Source organism: Calypte anna, chromosome 9, assembly GCF_003957555.1.
Source record: "Calypte anna isolate BGI_N300 chromosome 9, bCalAnn1_v1.p, whole genome shotgun sequence".
NCBI lineage: Eukaryota > Metazoa > Chordata > Aves > Apodiformes > Trochilidae > Calypte > Calypte anna.
In genome coordinates this window covers 154,354-175,280 of record NC_044255.1, presented here as the reverse complement: position 1 = coordinate 175,280, position 20,927 = coordinate 154,354, and the positions used below count along the sequence as shown (strand labels likewise).

Genomic DNA, 20,927 nt, shown 5'->3' with positions numbered 1-20,927 from the left:
AAGTCTGAAGCAGCAAACTTGCTTGAAAAAGAAGAAATATTACACTTTCTTGTGCTTGTGAAGTGGGAAACAATCCATTTTCTGAATGGCTTCTGTGAGTGCTGGGATTAGAAAAGCCTGCTTGGCTGTGTATTAACATTTCAAGGTTATGTTTTTAGCATCTTGAGGTGTAAGCGCTGGCTGCCACTTTGCCTTCAGGAGAGTTTCTCCGAAGGTCTGGCTTTTTCTTGTTTCTCTGTTGTTAGAACAAGGCTTGAGCTCCCACTCAGGTGACACACTTAAAATCTCCCAGTTTCATCTAGATTCATGGAACCTCTGGGAGTTTTTACCTCTGAGACCTCTGGCCTATTGTCAGGTTAGATAAATATCACCCAAGAAGCTTAACACTGACTGCTGATTGCCCCATGGAGACCTCTACCACGTGTACTTATAAGCTGTGTCTTGATTGAAAGGAAGCTGTAATCTCTAGCACACAGCATGGAAGCTTTGCACGACATGTCAAGCACATGAGATGCCAGATCCTGCCAACTGCAGAGGAGTCACAGGAGGCAACACTGGTGGGGAAGAAGCACCAGTTCTTCCTTCTTCCACTCTCAGCACTGGTGGCAATGCAGTCTGTCTCCATATCAGAGATACCACCCTTCAGCCTTTGTTCTTGCCTGCCTCCCACAGACCATCAGGGCTTCAGTTTGGCTCTGAAAAAAGCAGAATCCTGGTGCTCAGCTTCTGCTGCCGCAAGGCTGCTGCTGTGGGAGGTTTTTTGACATGGCTCTTTCAAGACACTGGACTCTTCTCTCTTTCTATTTTAGCCCCTCAGTGCCAGGAGGGGAGGTTTTGTTGCCAAATACGTCCTTGAAAGGAGTGGGCCTGTGGGTTTGTCTCTTGTTTATAAGTAGGGTATTGCTTTGGTGTTGCACTCTTTCTCTCTGCCTATTTTTAGAGGGCTCCTTTGTGTTAGCACCCATAAAAATATCAGATCCCACCATCTCGTATCCCACAAATTTTTTGAAAATAAAATCATGAATCACCGTGCCTACCATACTCACAGAATGTGTCATTCAGCCACGTTAAAAAGATTCTCTGAGACAGTTAATTTGACATCTTAAATATGCACTCTCAAAACCCTAAATGTCACTGCATAATTAGAAAGAAAGCCTTAACTGAACTTTGAAATTTTCTTTTCCCCCCGGATCTTCTTGATTTGCCCTCACCTCAACTTGAATTTGCTTTCATTGCTCTCAGTTGAGCCTGAAACTATTTCTGTAGGTAAGCAAGCAAACAGAAACTATACTAATGTTTCTTCATGGAGGCTGTAATCCGAGGTATTTTCCTGAATTCTTAAAAAAATATTTAATCAAACTAATTTAGGTCTAATTCAACTACTTGTCATAATATTTCTATGCTCAACAACTGCTTTAAAACACTGTTTTGTCTAGTTAAAGGTATTTTTGGTGGATCTAGGTGTTGCCCCTGTTGAAGTTGGTTCTGTTGATTTCCTGAATCTACTATGAAATAGTAAACATAACTTATTTATTCTTACAGAGTCCTTTAAGCACCTTCCAGGGGAAAAAAACACAAAAGAAAAACAGTGGGGGAAAGGTATGGTTCTGGAGGGGCTTCTCTTCCCAGATCCACTGTTTAAGATGTAAGCTGGAAAATTTTAGAATTGTTTAAACTTTTATCAGGACAGAATTTGCTCTCTTCAAGGCCTTCTTTAACCTAGAGGTCCAGACCAGTGGTGCAAACAGGACTGTGGGAATCCCTGACACGCGTTCTGTGGCATCATCCCTAAACTGGGAATGTTGTATAGAGCAGGGTCTGGAAGATTCCATGGTGATGACTAGACAGGGGATTTGTAGCTCCCAGTTTCTTTGCAGAAGGGCAACGAGAGATGAGAAATCTGAGCATTCAGCTGAGGATTGGATTGATCTTTTTGGAAAAGTAGTTACAAATTTCAGCCAGTTTCAGGAGTGGAGTTTTAGGTACTTTCAGTAACAGTCTGAAGTAAGGTTCCTGCTTGTTTTCTAATTTATGCTTAGAAGAAGTATAAATTCTAATTTGAGAATGTAAGGATCTCTATGAAACAGAAATTCCCATCCCTGCTTTTGCTTGCCTCTGGTACCTTTTCCGTAGTGCAGCTAGGGGAAAAAATAATGCATCTACATGCTAACACCATGATAATGAAATGGATGCTGTGCAGACAGATGCAGTCAATCTTCTAGTTCAAAGAGCAAGTCAACATACACTTTGTCACAAGAAGGTCCTGAGTTCTGTAGAACAAAACCTGTATGGCAGAACACTCAACTGCAATAATTGGGTTTCACTTCAAGTGGAAGGTAAGATCTCATGTGCTGAACTATAAGAGCACAAAGCTACACACAAAAGAACTTCCAATACAAGAATGTTCTCCGAGTTCTTGCTTACACTGTAATTTGGCAGGTGTGTTTATCTGTGTAAGAAACAGCTCATTTTGCTCAGTAGAAGCTGTGCTGCTGCAGCCAGCAGCAGACTGAACTGGAGCAGAGCAATGAGCCAAGCTGCCTGGGGGCAGGCAGACTTTCCACTCACTCAGGCCCACTCACAAATTGCTCAGCTATTTAAAAACAAAGCTGTGCTGTCACTCCCTAATGAAGAGGAAACAAGGATTATCCAGAGTGGGAGTGTGCATGTATGGTGCTCTTGTGCAATACATTTTCAGGATGTTTAATGTGTAATCTTCATTGAGGTTCCTTCTGGTTGTATAGCGTGCTTCTTAAAATGTCTTCATGCAGAGCAGTGAGGCTGTGACACCTGCATCGGAAAGGTGTAGAGGAAAAGACACTTTCCTATGGTTTCTGGGAAAGAGAGATCACAAAGAGTTCACAAACTGCTTGCTGAAATTTGCTGAGTGTCAGGTAATATTCTATAGAGTGTTCTCTCACTTTTTTTTTTCCTTGTTGTTACTATTATTTAGCCTCCTACTGCTACACTTCTGAGTAGCCTTGAAAAGCAGGCAAAATTGATTTTCTCCCTTGCTGTTGAATTTTTGTGCTGTCGTGGGATGGAAGAACATAATTTGGTAGTTTCCAAGTGTTTCTCTTCCCCAAGAATAGAGATAAATGCCTGCTGAAGAAGAATGTGTTTGATACCTCCTTTTTGTAGAGATCCAAGATATTTCATAAGAAATATGGGAACTGAAAATTACCAGTCATTACTGTTATGTTGCAGTTATTTGCTTTTACACTACAATTTCCTTTCCCACATTGACCAAATTTTGGTTACTTATTTTTCCTGCCATTGGTTCTCAACAGTTCTTTTTTTTGGATCTTTAATAGTTATAACTAACATGCATAGATCAATGCTTTGGTAGATAGGAGACCAGGAATGGTGCAAGAGCTCTCCACACGAAGTAGATTTTGATCTTCTATATTTAAGTGGCTAAAGAGGCTCTGGATTTGGAATATGTCTTATGAGGTGGTTGGAATAGCCAGATAGTGACTCAAAACAAAAAATCATCTTCTGGAAGACAGAGCTTATTATCCATTAAAATTTGGATGAAGTGTTTGTCTTGCATTCATTTCTATACTTGCCAAAATTACTCTGGCAGCAGAACCAGCTGTGAAATGCAGAAACAAAATTAATATTTTAGAAGTACTAGAGATGCCTGCAATGTATCTGCTTGCAAAAAGATGGAAGGGCGAGGCAGCAGTGCTACCCAGGCAGGAGAATTCCTAAGTGGTAACCTTAGAGCATGGGAAAGCTCAGGTACCCCTTGTGCAATGCAACCTAAAGAACTCAGAAGACTTCATGACAGGGATCCCTCAGCTGTTACCTTCCTCATCTCACCAAAGTAAGATCAGGCAATTCCCAACCATCCAGAAATCCATCCTTGTCCAAGTAGGACCTGCTGACAGTTTCTCTGAGCAGGATGCAGGGCAGGTTGGGAAACAACAGCTTGAAGCCAAGCCTGGGCCTTCTATTATCCTAGAGAAGCTGGCAGCTCATGGCACAGACAGGTGTCCTCTTTGCTGGGTGGAATACTGGGCCCAGAGAGTGATGCTGAACAGAGTTAAAACCCATTGATATCTGGTCACCATTGTTATCCCCCAGGGCTCAGTTTTGGGGCCAATCTCATTCAGTATCTTAATGATCTAGATGAGGGTATTGCATGCAACCTCAGTAAGTTTGCAGGTGACACCAAGTTGGATGGGAGTGTTGATCTGCTGGGGGGTAGGAAGGCTCTGCAGAGGGACCTGGACAGGCTGGGTTGGTGGATTGAAGCCATCATGCATGAGGTTCAACCAAATGCTGAGTCCTGCACTTCAGTCACAACAACTGGCAACACTACAGGCTTGGGGAAGACCTGGGGGTGTTGGTTGACAACCTGACAGTTGTGTGCCTAGGTGGCCAAGAAGATGAATGGCATCTTTGCCTGCATCAGTCCTGTGGCCAGAAGGACTTGGGAAGTGCCTATGCCCCTGTACTCTGGTGAGGCCACACCTCAGGTGCTGTGTTGAGTTCTGGGCCCCTCACTGTAAGAAAGACATTGAGTTAATGGAGAGTGTCCAGAGGATGCAATCAAGGTTGGAGAAAGGTCCAGGGAACAAGTCCTGTGAGGAAAGGCTGAGGAAGATGGGACTGTTTAGTTTGGAGAAGAGAATGTTGAGGGGAAACCTTATTGCTCTCTACAGCTCCCTGAAAGGAGGTTGTAGGAAAATGGGTTCTGGCCTCTTCTCCCAAGTAAATAATTAATAGGATGAGGAAATGGCCTGAAGTTGCACTGAGGGAGGTCTAGACTAGATACTGGAAAGAATTTCTTTACTGAAAGAGTAGTCAGGTGCTGGAATGGGCTGCTCAGGGAGGTGGTGGAGCCACCATCCCTGGAGGTATTAAAAAAATTGTGTAGATGGGGCACTTCATAACATGCTTGAGTGGGCATGGTGTTTTTTTTCTGTCTTGATGGTTGGAGTCAGTGACCTTAGAGGTCTTTTTCAACAATGATAATTCTGTGATACTGTGAAATTTAGTCCCAACTACTCTTCAGAAGGTGAATATCTTAAGCACCTCGATGGATTAATGGCTCTTGATATTTTAGAAACTACCCATATTTTAATGGCTGGACTGCTCTAATAATCATCCTGAGTTCCCACTTCATAACGTGTTGCTTCAAACCAGCTGCAAATATTTTCTTCCTGCTAAGGCATATTCCTTTGGGTTTGATGTCAATAATTGTCACTTATGACTTAAAGAAAATATGCCAATAAATATTTATGCTACACACACCATCTGCTTTCTCCAGTGCCCTCTATGCTTAATGCTTAACAAATTTCCATAAGCCTCATGTGGCAATTGGTGGCAGAGAGGGCCTGTGGTTAGAACAGCCACAAGCAGGTACAGATGCCCAGTCTGGAGATAAAGCAGACCAGGGAAGCACTGAGAATATGCCAGTGTGAAATGCTGAAGGGGATCCAGCTGCAATGCCACTTTTGATCTTCCTGGTGCTTGTTTCTAGCTTTGTTAGAGTCAGGCTAAGCAGCCCCTTCTCTTAAATACAGCTAGAAAAACACTGCTGCATGAGACTGTCACAGAGGCAAATGAAGGAAGGTGGCAAATGTAGGCAAAGGATTAAAGGTCATCTGGGTCTGAAGCTACAGGGAAAGAGAAGAAAATCTATTGTTAGTCTTGCATGCTCCGAAATCCACGAGGCAGCTTTGGGCTGCTGCATAAAACATGTGTGGTTCCTGGGGCTGTTCAGCCTGGAGAAGAGGAGGCTCAGGGGAGACCTCATCACTCTCTACAACTCCCTGAAAGGAGGTTGGAGCCAGGGGGGGGGTTGGTCTCTTTTCCCAGGCAGCTCTCAGCAAGACAAGAGGGCAGGGTCTCAAGTTGTGCCAGGGGAGGTTTAGGTTGGAGATGAGAAAGAATTTCTTTCTGGAGAGGGTGATCAGGCATTGGAATGGGCTGCCCACGGAAGGAGTGGATTCTCCGTGTCTGGAGCTATTTCCAAAGAGCCTGGATGTGGCACTGAGTGCCATGGGCTGGGAACCACAGGGGGAGTGGATCAAGGGTTGGACTTGATGATCTCTGAGGTCCCTTCCAACCCAGCCCATTCTATGATTCTATGATAACTGTTAAGGGCATATTTAATTTCTGCCTTAACTTTAGCTCATATGTGAAGATACATTTTTCAGAGCAAAGTGTGTACAGATGCAAAGAGAAAAACATATTTTACAGATGATAGAAGTAGTCCTTCCAGTTGTCTTTTGAATTGGTGCTCAGTCTGCCTGCAGTGGGCTCTGGAAGTCAGTAATTGGTGAAGAATTGGTGAATTCCTGTTTCTCTGTGTGAGACAGAGGCTCTCTGGAAGGTCCAACTCCTTCCCACAGCAACATGAACACCCACCCATTCCTGAGAAGGGACTAAAGCTCAATGCCATGATTTAGCCTGCAGCTGTTGATTCCTGCTCCTTGTCAGGATACAATTAAGGTATCATCAGGCTGAATAGGAAGATGGGACTTAAAACTAAAAATACCTCTAGTAATTATGGCTTATATCAGGAAAGCAATGGATGGGTTTGGATTTCTGAAAGAGACAATGCTGTTCCTGAAGATGGTTGAGTAATTAGGGAGTGAAAGGTAAAATAAACACTCTTGTAATCCCCTGTCTGTGTGATGTTCTGCTGAGGGTGTGCATGCAACCTTCTGAGGGAGGGCAAGCATAGTCATCTGTAATTCTTTCTGTCTTATGCAGACAAATAAGGCTTAGCTTTGTTTACTAGGAAATGTAAATCTTCATTCAAACACAATAAAACAAATGAGTTTGATTGTTTGTGGTCACTGTTCAGGAACAGACAAATGGTATTGATTTCAAAACACCCAATAATAAAAAAAAAAAACCCTCCTTTGGGACTCTCAAGATTGCACTTCCAGACTTAAGGCTGTATAAAAAGCCTTGTTGAATACCACCAATCTTGAGGAGAAACATCCTCCTTTCTCAAGTCCATCCTTCAGGAAGGGCATTCTTTCACTCTTTGGGGTCTCTGGAGAACACACAGGACAAAGGGGATCTAATTAAGAGATACAGGTGCTTAGATTTCAACACACTGCTCCAGGGTCTGCACTGTTGTTAGCAAGTTACCTGAGAGCAGCTCTACTGTCAAAGACTGATGTTTGTATATAAACATCTAAAGATATGCAGTGTCGGATCTTTAAAAAGCCTTAGGTGAAGAAATGAATTAAAACCATTCATAATCTACTTCAATTCAACTGAAAGTTATACTCTTTCTTTTTTTCCTCAGAATATTTCACCTTTCTGCTTATCTTTGAATCAATTTGTGGGAGCTGTTTCCTGGAAGTTTTTGTTCCATCACTGGCATTTGGCTTGCAATACGATGAGACAATTCAAGAAAACATTGGCCAGAAAAAACCAATTTCTTAATTTCATAGTTTATTTTCTCCCTGAACTGGTGTGAGCATTTATTGTTGTTACAGAGTAGGAGTATTTGCAGGCAGAAATTTTTCCAAGAATAGTCTTGAAATAGTTTAAATCTTTAAAACTTCTCCTGTCCAGCTGCAAAGTCAGTTGTCTTTTTTTCACATATAAGCAGACATAAAATGATTTTTAAAATGAGCTTTAGTGCCCAGTTCATTTCAAAGTGGTATCTTTTGCTAAATCAAGAAATGAGAAATATTTTTTTGTTTTTCTTAATTGAAAAGTGGAGATTTTCTATCTTTCATTTCTATTATTTCCATTTAATGGTGTAAATTTTGCATTCTTGCTTCTCTAGGAAACTTGACAAAAGGCATTTTTGACATTTTTTGACATTTACAGAATTTCTACCAAAAGACTCCAACACTTGTTGAGTGGAGTGGGCAGGCCTGATTCCCAGCTGCTGTGCTGGGACAAGATGGTCACATGAAGAGGACATGATGTAGCATTTTGTAGGGAGATGATTGAAGCCTAGGTCCATTTTGAGTTTTAAAAAAAAAAAAAGCTTCTTTCAGTGCAAATATAATTGCTAATGTTTTTTCTATCTTGTTGCTGTTCTGGAGTGTGAAAGTCCACAGATTTTCTGGAAAATTCACTGCTATGGTTTATGCAACTTGAGGGAAATTAATGGCAAATACCTTGCAGGACTGTAACACCATGGGTTTTTGAATTGTTTTGTATCACTTTTATAAATAACTCTTTTACTAAGAATTCCTAGAAGACAAGTAAGATACATGTTTAGCATTGTGGCAGTACAACCTGAAGTCACGCTGATGCTTGCTGCACAGGCATTGAAGAGAAAAATGTCAGGAAATGTTAAGAAAATTCATAAATTACTTTGCTGTGAGCAAAATTAAGACTTTGCACTTCAGGGGAGTCCAGTACTGGAAGAAACTATAAATAATCTAATTAAGGAAGAATTCCAATTTTTTAACTTTTACTAAGATAAGCCAACCACAATGGTTCAGTGCTGACAGTGGAATAATCTAGATCTCTGGAGGAAAAGCAGGGACAGAGTATTTATCAGGTTTTTCTTTTTAGATAAGGTTTGCTTAAAAGCATGTCTAAATCAGGGAATTTCAGATGTAGGTCCAGAGAAAGATGGTTGGCAAGAATGAAGTGAAAAAAGGTATAAATATATGGTGTATATATTTATGTGAAGCTACAAATATTTTATGTATGAAACGTATGAAATATATGTATGAAACATCTCCATGGGGTAATAAGAATGTCACAATACAGATATTATAATTCCATTTTATAAATCACTGTGTGCAGCTTATGAATAACTCTGTTTCATGAATTCATGTATTTTATTGTTAGGTGGATCTTGATTATCAAGTTCTCATGCAGTGGAAACAAACAAAACAAGACTTCCATAATGAAACTACCTTTAAAATGTATGCTATCTAATTATGATATATTAGCATGAAACTGTATTTTAATCTGCAGCAGTAAACTGCTGCTAAGCAGTATAATTGTTAATTGAACTGTTTAATTTAATGTTTAGTGATTATTCCAATAATCTCTGAAGAGGAAAAACCACTCATACTAGTGGTGTAGAAGTTGTTTGAGAGAGTTTAACTTTTTTAAGCAGACAGCACAGCAAAATCAGTCATTTGAAATAATGAGGGCAGCACACTTCAACCCAAGGACATCTAAAAGAGAGCTGGTAGGATGCTTCTATTCCAAAAGAGTAAAAAAAACCCAACAAACAACAACAAAACCACTCCAAAAAACCACAGAAACAAAACTCAGTGCTATTACCTAGGATTTACCTTCTCTGTCTCTCACTGTGTCTTCACTTTAAGCACACAAATCTTTCAGCTGCTCCTTTCTGAGTAACCTCAGGAAAAGCCTGCCTAGAAAACCCTAATAGCCTAGGACAGGCAGCCCTGGCCCCTGGACTCAGTACCACTGCTCCAACTTGATTTCCTAAATGTCCTCACAGAGAACTGGACAAAAGTTCAGAAAGGAGGAAGAGAAAGTGAAGATAATCTTACAAACTCTGTTCACTTCATATTCATTATACATATAACACTCTTTTTTCACACAGAACTCATGATCTTTCTGCTCAGCTGGCAGAAAAATGGAGAAGAGCCCTGCCATTTCACTGTTATTTCTCCTTATGATTTGTATGGTCATCCATGCAGGTAACCAGAAACTTGGAATTAAATATGGACACACCAACATTTCTTTTATTCTGGTGAGCTAACAGAATCTGAAATGACAATTTTCAAAGCTCAGGAGATTTCCAACATAATTGAATATGAAATACTGTTCCTCTAAATTTATTAATTTCATATCACGATTGCTACATTTCATTAGCCAGCTGGGAAATGAATAGGTTCTTAAATGTACCAAATTAGTGTTCTGCTTTTAAAAAACAATATCTCTGAGTTCTATAACTCAGATATAGCAGTATAACTGAGTAAAATATTTAGTGGTTTAATAAATCAGTGTTAGTATACTTGGTGAGCATATGTAAGACAGCCTTGAGTCTATTTTTACTTGTACAAACTGTGCTAATCTGTAGTGGGACATAATGAATATAATGTTGATAAAAGTGATGTTCATCTGGTCTTGTTGCATTTATAGTTACAGTAAGATTAGACCCCTTGTAACTAACCATGTAACAGAACACTACAGTTGGATATATTACCAGCTATTTTGGGGAAAAGCAACCATTATTGATACAGTGCATTTGAGATTTCTCTTTTTCCTTCTGCAAACCTGATGAAAACTTCAAAACATCTCTTGCACCACAGGGCACGTGAGTTTATAAAGAGAAGATAGAACATATTTTCTGCTAATGGCACTAAGGTGTGCTTGATAATGAGGAAGCTGGGGAACCTATTCCATGTTCAGATCCTCCTTGCTCCCCCATTCCTGCAGCATTTGCTAATTTTGTGTCAGTCATTGGAAAGGACTCAGCATGAAATGCTTGGCAGGTTCTGAGTATGATACTGAAATAATGCCTAATCCTTGCACACTGCTAGAGTATTCCCTGTTTCCTGGTTTGCTCATGTGCACAGCCAAATGGAATACTCACATATCTAAGGTGGGGAGAGTAATGTTTGTTTTTTTTTTTTTGCTCACTCTATCTCATGGAAACTGAGTACAGTGGGCAGCATGACAGTGAATGGACCCCTGATACCTTTGACCATACTCTGAAATTTTAACAGCTATGCTTACACTCTGGAATCACCCCTCCTGTTCTCAACATGCTCCAACACCCCCAGGCAGGATGCAAAACTTCCAGTTCCTGCCACCATGGGATGGAGATTGAGTTTCTTAACAGCAGGTGTTTGGGTTCCTCAGCTGGAGCTGAAATGTCCCTGTCCTTGAGGGATTCCCAGTAGACTCCATAAAAGCCCTCAGCTGGTATTTAGGTTTTATGCAGAATAAGCAGAGATGCAAACCTGAGTCAACAGTCATGACTTGAACTTAGAATTGAATGAGGAACACCTGCAAGTTGTTAACCACCATACAAGGAGCTGTGGCTCAGCTTTACCTCTCACCAGCAATCACCAACAGGTTTCACCTGTGCAGAGGTCAAACCCTCCTCCCTTCCTCCTATCGGAGCCCCAGCAACCACAGTTGCTCTCTGCAGGGAACAGAGAAGGAGCAGAGCCTCCTGGTCTCCTCCAGCAGCTTGGAGAGAAGAATGAAGAGGCCAAAAAGGTAGGATTGAACATAATACATGTGTTGCCTGAGAGAAAAAAGGGGTAAAGGAAGTGTGCAGCAGAGAAGGAACTTGAAGGTGTTTTGTTTATCCTGGTTGTCTCAGGATGGTCAGGGAATTGACTTCCAAGTGTTAAGTTTAATAGGAAGTTACTGCTGCTGCTGTGTTCTGACTGTCCCTGAGTGCTTGCCAGCATCCTTGTGTGTAAGTGACACAAAAGTGCCTGTCATCCCTTGGCAGATATTCTGTTGTTCTAAGTCGTGTTGTGCTGTGGGAGAAGTAAGGACTGTGCTGCAGATGATTTAGAACGAAACCTTTACCAAGTGGCTGATCCTGATGTGACAGTAATGCTTGGGGAGTTTCCTTTGGTCTTGTGCAAAGCCTTGGAATGTTGAAAGAGCTCTCAGTGCTCCAGCTCTGGAAGGGCATGAAGGGTGGTACTTGGGAATTGCTCTGTGTCCTGAGGAGAGTTTGTCCCTGTACTAGGAGGTGTGAGGTGGGGGATTTCTGGCTGACAAAAAGGAGGAGAATTTGTGTAACAAAATGTGTACAAATACTGCTAGAGTGTTAAAACCTTGTTGTGAAACCATCACAAAGTAAAGAATTGTTTGGAGTGTGACTAGGAAGTAGGTTCTTTTTTCTGAGTCTTTCAGAATGGGTTCCTTTCTGTTTCCTTTTCCTTGATGATTTTTCTCTTACACCATTCTAGTGATTCAGCAAATGAAACATCTGTTGTGGCTTCTGGCTTTGAGCTGCTGTCCTATTTTTATGGAGACTTGCAAGTTGAGGTTTCCCAGCCTCAGCACAGGACTGGGAGGCCATCTGGTCTCTGTTTCTGACCCTTCCCTCGAGTCCCTCAGTGAGCAGAGTTCATTTCCAGGCTAAGATCCCCAGGTGTCCCAATCAATCCATTCTCTGCCCAACCTGTGTTTGTGTTTGGGACTGGCCCTCTGATGGCCAGGGGACCTCCTGGTGCTCAGACTGTTTGTCTTAATTAGTAAATTAGGGTGCATCTGTTTGCAGTAGTTACCCAGCTCCAGTTACACCTGTGTGCAAGTTTTGCAGCCTCTCGTTTGGTAACGTGTAATCTCTCCTTTATTTGCTCCCAATCCGACTCCTGCAAGTTTCACCTGTTGGGTCCAAGCTTTTTTTATTGGGAAAGACAGCAAACAGAGCCCAGGTTCATGTCCTCCTCATATTGATTTCCTGCATCATGCTCACGGGTACAGAGAAGCTGAACTGTACATACTTTGAGATTTTTAGTTTAAATTGTATGTAGTACTTTTATGTGTATTTCAAGTTGACTTTTTCAGCCTTTATTAATGATAGACAAGTTTACTCATCCCAATGTTGGTTTTCTTTTCTCTTTAGCAGTAGAAATACCTTTTCCTGCTCAAATGTGAAATATTTTCACATCTGGTGTGATTTGCAGCACTGCTGAAAAGTGTGCTGACTTGGTTCTACATATGAAGTTCAGTAGTCCTCTGGGTACCATTGTATGCATGCTTTGATTTTAGGCTCTTTGCACCTTGGTTTACACTTATATAGATTTAATAAATTATAGACATAGATATTATTGCATTATATAGATTTATCTTCCTGAAGTCATTGTGTGTCCCTGGTAGCTGCTTGATCCCTTTCTCTAATTCCACTTCAGTCTCCTCAACCAAAATACCCCATGCATGTGCTTCAACTCTATTGTCTGGTCTCTTTTTACTATTACAAAAAAACTTGGCTTCTAGGTAACTTGCAGTCTCCAAGCTGTCACTTGGATTACTGGGTAGCTGGAGTTGGATGTGGCTTTCAACATTATCCTGCAATGCTGGCAAACCCAATTCACTGTGACCTTTAGTGGCAAGGATTACCTCAGGAGGCTCCTGATGTGTGCTTTAGGAGGGATGGTCACAGTGGAAATCCTATTTGCTGGGTTGTTTCTGTCCTTTAGACCTCTGAACCCCCCAGTATATTCCTCTGTGAATATACAAGTTTGTTTTTCTGGGAATGAAGTCCTTAGCTTGTGTCATGTAACTTCAAAAGGACAAATACACATTTTAGGAGGCTCAAATGAAGATGGCCATGTAAGCATTTTTTGAGAGGGAGGAACAATCAAATGGGATCCTGAGTATGGATCTGCTCTCTTGATTCCATCATCAAATAAAAAACTCTTGCAATCATAGCAATGTGTTTGCATTGAGTTTCATGTACAGAATGTGTAAAGCAACATAGCAACTTCTTTCTTCTTGTATACTCTTAAGCAAAAGCTCTGTTCTAGATTGCATTATAACATACAAGAAAATTCATTTCAAATGTAAAACAATTCTGTTTGAGTCCTTTAGCAAATTTCCTTCATCTAATATGGAAAGTGTTTTTAATTGTATCTCTGTGCCTTCAGGAACACTGAGCAGCCTTTTAAACATCTGCTCTTTCTAACCTGCCACTTATCAGTTTGGAATAATTTTGTCTTTGGCTTAGTTTTCTCTAATCAGTTGCAAATTATGAACATAAAATACAGGGGGCAACAATGTTTGACGACCAAATGTGGGGAATCTTCTGCAGTAATATTTGTTAATGTGCTCTGTATAGAAATTTTGGCTTTGTATATTTGCTTTTAACAGAAAGCTGGAGGTTACAGAAGCTATAGAGAGCCTAAAATTCCAGTGTCAGTCATTTTGGTTTGGGTTTTTTTTTCTTAATTTGAGATGTGCTGTGGTCAGCTCCACACCCTACTGAAATAATTCACAAAGGACTTTTCCCCAGAGGAGATTACAGTGAGTACTTACTGAGGCACAGTTGCTTTCTGACTTGTCTTCCAGAAAGCCAATTTGGCATGGTGTCCTCTGATTCTGTAGCCAGTAGTCTGTTGATTCGAGCAAACTGTTACTGCAGAGGATCTGTTAAAAATAGTTAAAAATAGTTAAAATTCTGAAATTTACTCAGTTCCACATAGTTTTGTTGGGCTGAATTCTACTATTGTAACTCAAAGGAAACCTTGCCTACAAAATCTGGGAGGGCCAAGACTGAGACCCCTCTTCCTTTCAAACCTCTCCAGTTAATGCATCTTAAATCAAGTGATTTATACAGCCCCTGAAGCACTGACCTATATTTTTTCAGAACTGAAGGTCCTTGGTGATACTCGAAGGAGATGCCCAAGCCAAGCATTTTTATTGGAAAATATTGCTAGGAGTTCTGTTCTTTTTTCAAGTGATAAACACAGATATTGCAAAAACTCATTATTTAGTTATACCAGTTCCCAAACTTCTGCAGCCTTTAGGATTTACTGCATCTCTCTCCACAACAGGTCAGCACTCATTCTGCCAGCAGCCTCATTTCTGGGACTGCCTAGGCTATAAACTCTTCCTAAATGCATTTTTCTGCTTTCTGAGAAGCTAAAGTACTTAAGACCTGCTGCAATAAGTACCCACCCTGAGGCCAAAACTTTGTGTTAAATTTCTTTGTGTAGTCTCAGTCCAACAGCTTATGCCACAAGCTTTGCTCAAACAAAACCAGAATTGAGCTACAGAGACCTGTAGGCTATAAAGTAGCATGCCCAGTTTTGCAAGTCTCATGCTTAGATTTGACTGAATTCCTGACTTGCTTCCTCTGGACTAATGTTCTTCTATGAAAATGACATTTTGTATTTTGAAAACTAGTAGATAACAGCAGGAAAAGAATAGCTGCAACCATGATGCTGCTTATAGACCACTTTTTATAGTTTATTGTCTTCCCCATGCAGCAGTTACATTTGTTTCTGAAATGGATTTCTATTTTGTTTGTACTTCTCATAATTCTTGCATTACATGGTAATAGGCTGTACTCAAGCTCTTCAATTTTTTGGGTTTTTTTTTAATGCTGATATTCTGTTGCTCTAACAAGAAAAAAAAATATTCACAGTACTTTCCTCTACATGACTGCATGTTGTGCATTGGGACACCTCTGTCCTATCTGAGGAACACTTAATCCCTAAGCCTAGATCCCTTCCTTAGGAAAAGACAAGAATCTGTGAGGCTTCTTAATTTCTCAGGGAAGATTAATGACTCTGGAAAGCTGATCTGGCCATTTTACACAATTTTCTAATACTCAGGGGCAATTTAGAAGTAAGCTTATTACCACTCACAGACTAACACCCACAGCCATTTTTATCTTTCTGGCAGAAAGCCAGTTAACCTAGTTAACTGTGTTATTCAATAGTGATTTATGAATACAAGTCAGCAGAAGATGGATGGGGAGGTGATGGGGAGCACCACAGTCTCTAAGTTTGGTTTGCTTCTGCACCCTTCTTAGGTTTTGCAATTGTTTTTGTGGTCCTTTCTTGGTACTCCAGCCCTGTTATGGGATTTCCAAAGAGCTTCTGAATACAAATTTAGGTTTCACAAAATACTCAGGGAAAAGACACTGCAAAAAGAGTTTGTTCTAATAATTACAAAAGTTCATGATTGCTTCACATCACCACCAGTTTCTTCTTACGCTTCTTAGCTAATCTTTAGCTGCTAGCTAAACCAGATGAATGACTCCTCACTCAATAAATTTTATAACCTCCTGTCTCAGTGAAAAAGGATTTCTGCCATAACTAACTCTGAGACTAGATGTGGAAAATAATATGCTTCATATCTCAAAGAAACAATTTTCTGTTCGTGTTACAAACTTTTCTTTTTAAAAGAAACTTTTAAGAAACGTTTTCAAATGTTAAAATACCAAAGCATTATAAACTGGTCAGTAAAGTCTAGAATCAAGCATTATTTTTCCTCTTTCCAAAACACTACCATTCTTGTTTATTAAGACATGAAGAACTGAAGATACACAAGCACTCACACATATATATCTGTGTGTTTTTATATATATGTATATATGATTTCAGATTTCATCTTTTTCTAGATCTTTTCATCCTCAAGGGTATAAACTCCAATTATCTGGTAAGATATAATTTTGCATACCTAGGAAACAGCTCTCTTTAGCACAAATAGCTTTTGCAGTAACAAGCAGTTTTGTTTCATTTCCTTAAAAATCACAATGAGCTTCAGCCTCAGTCACTTCTGATCTTTCTTTCCCAAATCTCAGGAAGTTTCTGAGAAACCAGAATAGGCAGAAATCAGCTTCAGAAATCCTTGGTGCTACTCTGCCTCATGGAGACTCAGTGTTTCAGAGCAGTGGTCATAGCATGTTATATTGTTGATGATAAAGCCATGAAACGAGCTGTGCAGTCCAAAATTTACTTTTTTTTCCCCCTGTGGTATCTTAAATGACCCTTTGGAGCTCTGTCTTTCTTTCAGAGGATGTTTTTATCATGAAACAAACACTGGTAAAGGAACAATAGAAGAAACAACTCTATTGAACAAATGTTTCAGACAGGTCAGTTCATAGCTGCCAGTTTGGGTCACTCAAGAAGGGTTTATAAGTTGCAAGGCTTTATAGGACATCTAAATCTTGTATGCAGCTTTTCAAATGAGACTTTGAAGTCAAGGGTAGAAATTATAATATGGAAGCTGGAAGTTTTGGACAGCATGTGACCTTAAAGTAACTTCAAGGAGATAAACAGTATTAGTGGGGTGGTATTTTCCCTGGGCCAGGTTCTGCTCTGACGTGTGCATCAGTAGTTCTGCAGAGTCACTGCAGTCAGCAGAGTGAAGAAGGGTGCAGCAGGCATAACAATTTTACTGCTGGAGGTTGGAGAAAATCCTGTGCAGCAATTTAGATTTGCAGACAAGTGGGAAAAACAATAACTTAAGTCTGTGCAGCAGAAGATGGTAGAGGTCAGCAGTCTAAGAAATAAAGGTTGGCCCAAAGTCACCTGAAAACCCTCTGGAAATTCCTCAGACAAGACAAGACTGTGGAAAAGGGATGTGGGAGAGGCCTCCTTGAATGGCTTTCCACATCTGAGTAGTGTTCAGGAGATGGAAGAAGTGGGAGAAATGAGGAGTAACCTTTGCATGGTTTTAAACTCTATTAAATGCAAGTCCCTGCATTAGGGCTATTATAATTACAATTATTAGGACTATTATAATAACAATAACATGTTATTGTTCAGAATCTTGCCATGGGTGGTACTTTGAAGGGGAGATAATTTAGATCACCCCACAATGCTGATTACACACACCTGCTATGCAAATAAATGCATATATAGAAGCCTTGTGAACTTCTGAGCATATTTAATTGTAACAAACAAAACAAAAAGTATTTTATTGCAGTGACATGCAGTAAGAGTGAATGTAAGACTTCTTCCAGCACCTTGCTGTTGTAAGGCAGTTATGCCTGTTAGCTAGGTGCATGTGCTTATACAAAGGGGGTAAAACTTGCTGGAATATTCATACTTTTAAACTACTATACTAAAGCACTTAGAGTAAAATAGTGTATGGCTGTTATGATCAAAAGCTTGAATGAGCTGGCCTAAATAAAGAAGGCTAATTAATTAATCAAATGCAATGTGATAATTGGTATTCCTTAGAGACATAGCTCTACCCATACATCCTGATTGCCATTTTTGCATTTAAGTGTATTTTCAAAGTATACTGAACTGGTCTGCAGCAAAGGATGAGAAACCTAAATATATAGTACTTCAACTATCAGTCAGTATCCTTTTATAGATATAGTCTGCAATGTTAAGGCAAATAGTGTAACTTGCTAAACTAGCCTACTCCTACCTTGGACTTCTCTTAATTCTTACCCAGTTGAGGCAAGTTCTGGGCCAATCTCACTGACATATAGTTAAGAATTTTGCTGGATTCAGCCAGGTTCCTTCTGATTTGCAACAATACAACTGACAGCAGAACTTGAGTCAGTGACCACAGTTCTGTGGCCAGCTGCACACACTATACTGCTGCATATCTGGTTCAGAGCAGGATGATCACACTTGGGAAGTAATTCAGGATGAATTTGCATCACGCACTAAATGTGAAATCAGCAGTAATTCATGGTTCTAAAAAAACATTTTCCAGTCTCATCTAGAGACTCTGGCTGTCAGCATTACTCAGTGTGTTGTGAATCAATGAACTAAATCAGCCCCTAGCAGAGTGGGGATTAGAAAAGTCACCCTTTCCCAGAGGAAAATATTGCGTCCGAGTTGAGTGTAACAGCTTCCTGCTCCCTGATTTAGATCCTAAGCCATAAAAAAGCAAGAAATATCTATAACTGTCCTGGTTTGGGCCAGGATAAAGGTGGTTTTTCTGTTTCTGTACTTTTGCTTTTAGTTAAGTCCCTTGTAAGTAGTTGCATTTGCTGAAATTAACAGCAAGTTTCTCATGCAGTGTGTGTGCTTCTAGGACTGATAACACTTGATGTTTATAGTTACTGCTAGAGACTGGTATACAGAGCCAAGGACTCTTATCAGCTCTAAGGAAAATATTTTACCCTCCAGAAGGAGTAAAGAGGCCCCACCTGAGCCCTCCTTTGGGGAGGAACAGACAAGATAGATGCCAGAATTGACCAAACAGAGTATTCCATCCCATATACGTCACACTCAGTATAAATTTGAGGCATCACGAGGGCCGAGCCAGATCTTTTCCTGCTTCCCTTCCTTCACCCGGCATCCTGGAAGGATCCTGTCTGTTCGTTTGCCTGTGGTCCTGATCCGTGCCAGCCCATATCTGTGTGTTCCTGCCTCCGGTTCCCGACTGCTGCCGACTCCAGGAGTCCAGCCTGGACTTTCCCAGGGCTGCCCTGCAGCCTCGGTGGTGATGTGAGAGTTACTGGGGGAGAGGGGGGAGGAATGTGGTTTCCATTTTCCTGTATATTTGTATATATTTAGTAATTTTACCTATTTATCATTACTGTTTCATTAAAGTTGTGTAGTTTAGTTTCCAACCCATCAGTCTCTCTCCCTTATTCTCTCTCCTTTCTCTATCAAGGAGAGAGAGAGATTAATAGAGAGCGTCTGTTATTCGGTTTAATCGCCGGGCCAGTGTTAAACTGTGACAATAACCAAGACAAGATTAAAAAGGCACAAACATCTGCATCTTCATGGCTGAGCATCTTAATTACTTTGGTTTATTACTACTCATCCAAAAAAAAAAAAAAAAAAAAAAGTGGGACATACAGAATGAGATATCTAGGGGCACAGATCCTGAGTTTTTTTCATTTTGTGTAGTAATGGGCTGCATATGGTTCCTGACAGGAGTCATTCATACCAAATACAGCTACTCAAACACACAAGTCAATGTTTAAACTGTTGTAGTGCAGCAAGAACACCTAGTGTTTCATTCCACCAACAGTTGTACATCTAACTTAAAAATCACTGTAAATAACAGAGTGTAAAAGAGATGGTACTGACCAATTTTTGGTAAGTTTTTATCCTTTTACACACACAAAAGAAAAAATAGAATAGTAACAGTTTCTGTGTCTATGCTGTAAAGAAGCCCAAAATATCCTGCTGTTTGTCACAAGTGAATCACTTCTTTTAGTATGTTGGCAATCATAAAACTGACTCATGAGAACTTCAAATGTAAGGGCTCAGCCAGGTAAAGCAGTAATAAATCATGTGGTAAAGACTAGGCTTTAAAAGAGAGTGATGCTTCTGAAGGTGACCAAGCTGGGAGAATTTGTAAACGGTGGTGGCACTTTCAGTGCTGTCCCACTGTCCTTCAGTTTTACATAAAATAGATAACTCTGAGATTAAATGGATTTTTAAGATACTCTCCTGCACAATGTATTTTCTGCCTATGTGAAGATTGTTGCAGTCAGAAACATTTTTAGCAAGTCAGGTCTTCTTCTGAAAATAAACTCTGATCAGAAGAAATATTGATACTGTATTTGAGCCATATTGAGGTGAGCTGAAGAATCCCAGTCCCAGACTACTCATCAATTTACTGAGACCTTTTTTCATATCAGTGATTTTACATTTAAAAAAATTTCTGTAGACACATAATACCCCCACACTCACAGTGTGGTTTACAGGATGAGGAAAAGAAATCTTTATCTCTTGCTTGTTTTATCTTTCTCTCTCTCTGCTTATGTATAGAAATATATTGCTATTTTGTTTAAAAAAAGAAAAAGCAAACAAAAGGAAAGCATTATGATTACTAGTGGAAAGGAAAGAAAAAAAATTAAGTAAGAAATATTGGAAAATTGAATGAACCCTGAAGTTTTTTTGACCTGAGATAAGTAAAGCTCTATACCTTCCACCTGGGTCCCCAGGAACTTGCCATATATTGAATGGCAAACATGAAGGTATTCATGCTATGTGCTGCTTTGATTTTACATTGCTAATGAGGAAAACTAGAAATGTTCAGGGGGATTTTATCTCCCATAGTTGTATCATTTATCTGGGGACCAAACAAGTGTAGATCAGGCAGATGAAATTGCAAGATACCATAACAGGACGCAGAGTTCATGTTTTTGTGTGGGTCCTTTTCTTTTTTTAAGTATCAGCTAAATTTTGTATTCCCCAATAAAGGCAAAAGCTAGCAAGCCAAGCTATAATCTGGGACATATCTGCCTTTGAATGTAACAAACTTAGACTTTACCTTCTTACATGCTGTGACAGAGCTTCCCAAACTACTTGCTGAACTGTCTGTGCTGCCGCTTTGGTGCTCTGGGACTTCTTGCATCAGTGGAGATTCAAAGTTGCTGAAAAACAAAAAAGAAAGAAACCAAAAAAACCTTGCCAGTGACTCAGCTACATAAATAACTCAAATGATCCCAAAATACATCTCAGTAAAGAGATGTATCTTAACTTAGACTCCAAGAAGCAGTCTGCACTGTTATTGCTGACATTGCTGATCTATTTATTACCTGAGTTTTTCCCAGTTTGGAAGACTCCCCTGAGCTGCATACTCTGGATATAAAA

The 20,927-nt window shown here is 40.1% G+C and overlaps 1 protein-coding gene across 1 annotated transcript in view; it reads right to left on the bottom strand.

Moving 5' to 3' along the window:
• Positions 1–20,927, bottom strand: part of SPHKAP (SPHK1 interactor, AKAP domain containing) — a 63,395-nt gene that overhangs the window by 26,691 nt on the left and 15,777 nt on the right. The window contains exons 2-3 of the mRNA XM_030456209.1: positions 20,605–20,707; positions 13,933–14,043 (exon numbers count right to left, since the gene is read on the bottom strand). Of these exons, the coding sequence (XP_030312069.1) occupies positions 13,933–14,043; positions 20,605–20,707 (214 nt within the window). The remainder of the gene's footprint in view (positions 1–13,932; positions 14,044–20,604; positions 20,708–20,927) is intronic.